Source organism: Vigna unguiculata, chromosome 3, assembly GCF_004118075.2.
Source record: "Vigna unguiculata cultivar IT97K-499-35 chromosome 3, ASM411807v1, whole genome shotgun sequence".
Lineage (NCBI taxonomy): Eukaryota > Viridiplantae > Streptophyta > Magnoliopsida > Fabales > Fabaceae > Vigna > Vigna unguiculata.
This window is the reverse complement of record NC_040281.1, coordinates 62,971,252-62,975,556: the sequence shown is the minus strand read 5'-3', so window position 1 is coordinate 62,975,556 and position 4,305 is coordinate 62,971,252. Positions and strand designations below refer to the sequence as shown.

At 33.3% G+C, this 4,305-nt stretch overlaps 1 protein-coding gene across 1 annotated transcript; it reads right to left on the bottom strand.

The window, feature by feature from the left end:
• Positions 1-1,991: 1,991 nt before the first annotated feature.
• LOC114177127 (pentatricopeptide repeat-containing protein At4g15720) lies at positions 1,992-4,066 on the bottom strand. Its single transcript, XM_028062379.1, is given in 4 exon segments — positions 1,992-2,317; positions 2,319-2,375; positions 2,377-2,502; positions 2,504-4,066. Coding segments are annotated over 4 exon segments (1,857 nt in total). The 5' UTR covers positions 4,007-4,066; the 3' UTR covers positions 1,992-2,146.
• Between the last annotated feature and the right edge of the window lie 239 nt (positions 4,067-4,305).

The following is a 4,305-nucleotide window of genomic DNA, read 5'->3' as shown; positions in this document are numbered from 1 at the left end:
CATAGGTTTAAAACTCTGACATTGCACAGAATAAATGCATATACAATGTAATTTGAGGTTGTACACACTTCAAGTATGATTTCTGTTCATCTAAATATACCAAATTTGGGTTTAAGTCTCTAAACTTTGAGTTTTAATTTGTTTTCCTAATTTATTTATTGGTAAAAGTGAGCATTTTTCTCTTCTTCCTGTTATATTAGATCCATTGATGGTGGACGAATTAGATCTATGGTAATGGTAGTGTACAGTGACAGAATTTGCTTATTTATTTAAAAAAAAGAAAGAAATCAAAACTCAAATTTTGTATAGACTGAAACATTGTTTTATCCATTGAAAACACATGAAGCAAATTTTATATTTCAAGCAGATCAATGTTCTGTAATATCCGTGATTGCCATGAATATCTTAGCATTAGATTAATATTGATTTATTTAATATCACCACATAATTAACTAAAGTATGTTTTAAAAATAGTGATGTGGTCCATATTTTGTTACTGCATCATGTTGGATCAATGCTTGAATTAGTCTGTCACTGATTGAATAGTATTAGATCTCTATCATAAAAATTTGAAAATTGAGTACCGTTCCATATAAAAAAACACCAAAAAAAATGGAAAATAAAATGACATAACAAATTAATATAATTTATCTGTTTTTAATGTTGTATGTAATTTGTTATTTTTAATAGACACATTATTGTAATTTATTAATTATCATTATTATGACATATTTATACACTTATTTGGAATGTTAAGAATGTATACAAAAAAGTTTTTATTTTTAGTATTATAAAATTAAATTTATTAATAACATTTATATTAATTATTATTTAGTCAAGGCAGAATTGTTAATGATTTTTAAAACTATAAATAAAACTGATATCCTGATATGAGAATAACTTATAATAAGATTTTTGTCATGTTTGGAGTTTTATTCCATAAGAAAGCGCGTGATGAAGGGATGCTTAGTTTATTAATGTTAAGTTAGATAAAAAAGGGAAAATGTTTTTGTATGCAATTGGTTTATACTAATGATGATTATGTTAATTAGTGAAATTATACCTTATGTCCATTTAAAGAAGATCAATTTATGTTTATTTCTACTTTTAATAGCATGTATTCCTTTTATGATGATAACACCATGCATATACCAACTTGAATAAATATTGTTGATAGGAAAGTTGTATTCCTATTATTATTGTTATTGTTAAGACAGTGTTCATTGAATTGAGTTATTTCAACTCAACTCAATTCGACCTAAATAATTAGATTGAGTTTCATTTATAATTCAGTTAAATTTAACTCAACTTAAATTAATTCACTCTTATATAGGTTGAGTAATTAGTTTAGTGTAGATGACTCAATACCCAATCCAAGACCCACTTCTATATTTGTATTATAGAAAAATCCAAAATCCACTTTTATATTTCTATTATAGAAAAATTGAATTGTTTTTTTTTTTCAAATTCATTTGGAGAAACTTATTATAACTTTTTATTGGTTTACTCAAAGTCTTAAATTAATTTTTGTAAAGATTGTATTATTTTTTTTATTAAATTTATACTTGAAAATACAACTTTTAACAAAAAAGAAATTCAAAATCTTAACCCAATAACGAATCTTATTGCAGTATCCTGCATTTAAATTAAAGTAAACATGCGATCAGTGTGTAGAACACAATCTGCATAACAAATCCAACTGCAAGAAATAGAATATTCAAACTACGCAATGTCCAATTGAAAATTCCTTCATGATATAGAACTACCAACTTTGTTTCAATATTTTACCATAAGTCACTCTACCTATACAATAACTCAAATTCTTTACCACTCAGTACAATAAAATTGATGCCTTTCAAGTTTCATTCAACTATTAGGAAATATGTTCATGGAATTTTCTAACTAGTGCATCTGCAAAATAGTCTATGCTAGCTATTAAATCTTTTTTCTGTTCTTCTTCACGTGCTGATAATGTAATTTTCAAATGAATAAGGAGCAAGAATCAGCCATGGTATATCAATAGATATAAGTGCGAAACTCAGTGATGAACCCAAATTGACGACAATGATTGTCCATTGGTGGATTGTGTTAGTGATGAAGTATAGGGTTGCTGTTCTGAGAAATAGTAAACTGATGAGACAAATCATTACCAAAAATCTCTACAAGTGCGTAATCCATTTTTGAAGTGATGAAACCTGTTCACATCTCTCACAATAAAATCTTTCCGTAGAATATCGCTAATCAGCTTGAATGCCTCATGACAATCCCTGAACAGTACCAAGTTCTTCATTATTCTGATTGTGACACCTTTAGGTGGGTGCGTTTATTAGTCCAAAGGCCAAGGCAAGTTCTTCACTATGTAAGCTCACAATTAATTTCCTATTTGGCTTCCTCTTCCACATCAACAGAAACACCAACCCTTTAGTTCCTCCTACGTAACCCTCCCCTTTCCTTCATTCTCTCTTTCAATTCCCTAGGCAAACTCAGCATCTCTGTTTCGTTACGTACATTTAGACATGTCTCCAGCACGGAACAACTAAGTGGATTCTTTTACCTCAATCCAACTACTGCCAGGTTCCTTGTAGACTCCAGTATGCTTCATTTCAGATCGTAGATTATGAGCATTTTCCCAATCCCCTGCCAGTGCATATGCGTTGACCAATGTAACATATGCACCAGCTACTTCTTGGTTGGACTCTAGTATCCTATTACTGGCCTCAAGGGCAATGTCTAGCCTGCCATAAAGCCTACTAGCTGAAAGAATGGTCCCCCACAACATGGCACATGCATCACCTTCAACTTCAACTGATTTTGCTAACTCGTATGCTTCTTCAATTCGTCCTACTCGGCCAAGCATATCTGCAACGCAGTTGTAATGCTTTGCATCAGGAATCACCCCATATTTCCCATTCATTGAGTTAAGCAACTCAAGTCCTGTATCTACAAGCCCTGAATGACTGCAAGCGTGCAAAACCCCAACAAAGGTGACATCGTTGGGTTTTATTCTTCTAACAACCATTTCTTGGAACAGTTGAAGAGACAATGTACCAAGTCCATACTTTGCAGCACCCACAATCATTGAAGTATAGGGAATCACAGAAGGAATTGGGATTCTCCTAAAGACTTTAGCTGAATAATTCACACAACCACATTTGGCATACATGTCCACAAGTGCACTCGCAATCACATCACTAGCATCATGTCCAAGCCGGATGACCACTCCATGGGTGATCTTGCCATCACCCAGGCTTCCCAGACTCGCACAAGTGTTGATTGCACTGCTGAGCATGAAATGATTTGGTCTGCCCAAACCAGAATGATTGAATTCTTTAAACAGTTGTAGAGCAGTGTGCCCTTGTGCATTCTGAGAATATGTGGTGATCATGGAAGTCCAAGAAACCACATTCCTTGTACACATGGAGTCAAAGATCAGGCGAGCCTCAACAACATGGTTGCACTTGCCATACATATCAACGAGGGAAGAACATGCAACAAGGTTGGACTGAAGGCCCGAAACCTCAACAAGAGCATGAAGTCTTCTACCAATCTCAAGATTGACGAGGATAGAACATGCATTGATGAGAGTGGCAAATGTAAACTCATTGGGCAGGACGAAGGTTCCTTGCATTTGACGGAAGAGACAAAGTGCCATGTTCGGTTGACCCAGGTCAACATAACCAGCTATAAGCGAAGTCCAGGACACAACATTACGCTGCGGCATTTCGTCGAACAGTTTTTGTGCATTGTCGATTCTGAAGAGTCTAAGGTAGCAATTAATGAGATGGTTGGTGGAAAAAGTGTCATTTGAGAAACCGAATTTCACAATGTTAGAGTGGGTCGATGTTGCAGATGCTAAATCCTTGCAAGTTTGGAGCTTTGCAACGAAGTGAGCTTTGGTATTGGTGTGGGAATGGAACAGTGGTAGTTTATGTTGTCGGGGAAGAGAAAAAGAGGAACAAGAGGTGGTGACAGAATTTACCAAATTGGGTTTGAATGCCCGATTCATGTTCCCTCAGTTCATTCTGCAGATGACCTAAAAATAAAATTACAAGTTAAAGACGACCTTCTCGACATTTCATTGATAAAGAAAAAAAAAAGTGGGTTTTACTTAAATGGTGATAAGATTTCATAATAATCATAATCACTGATTTACACTGAAATTGAATAAATTTAATACTCATAAGTACAAGGAAATAATGGAAGAATTTATATAATTATATAACATATAGTAGTGATATAGTAAATATTAAGATTAATTGAAAATAGTAAATTTACATAATTCGTAATGGTTCAATTTTGAATGTT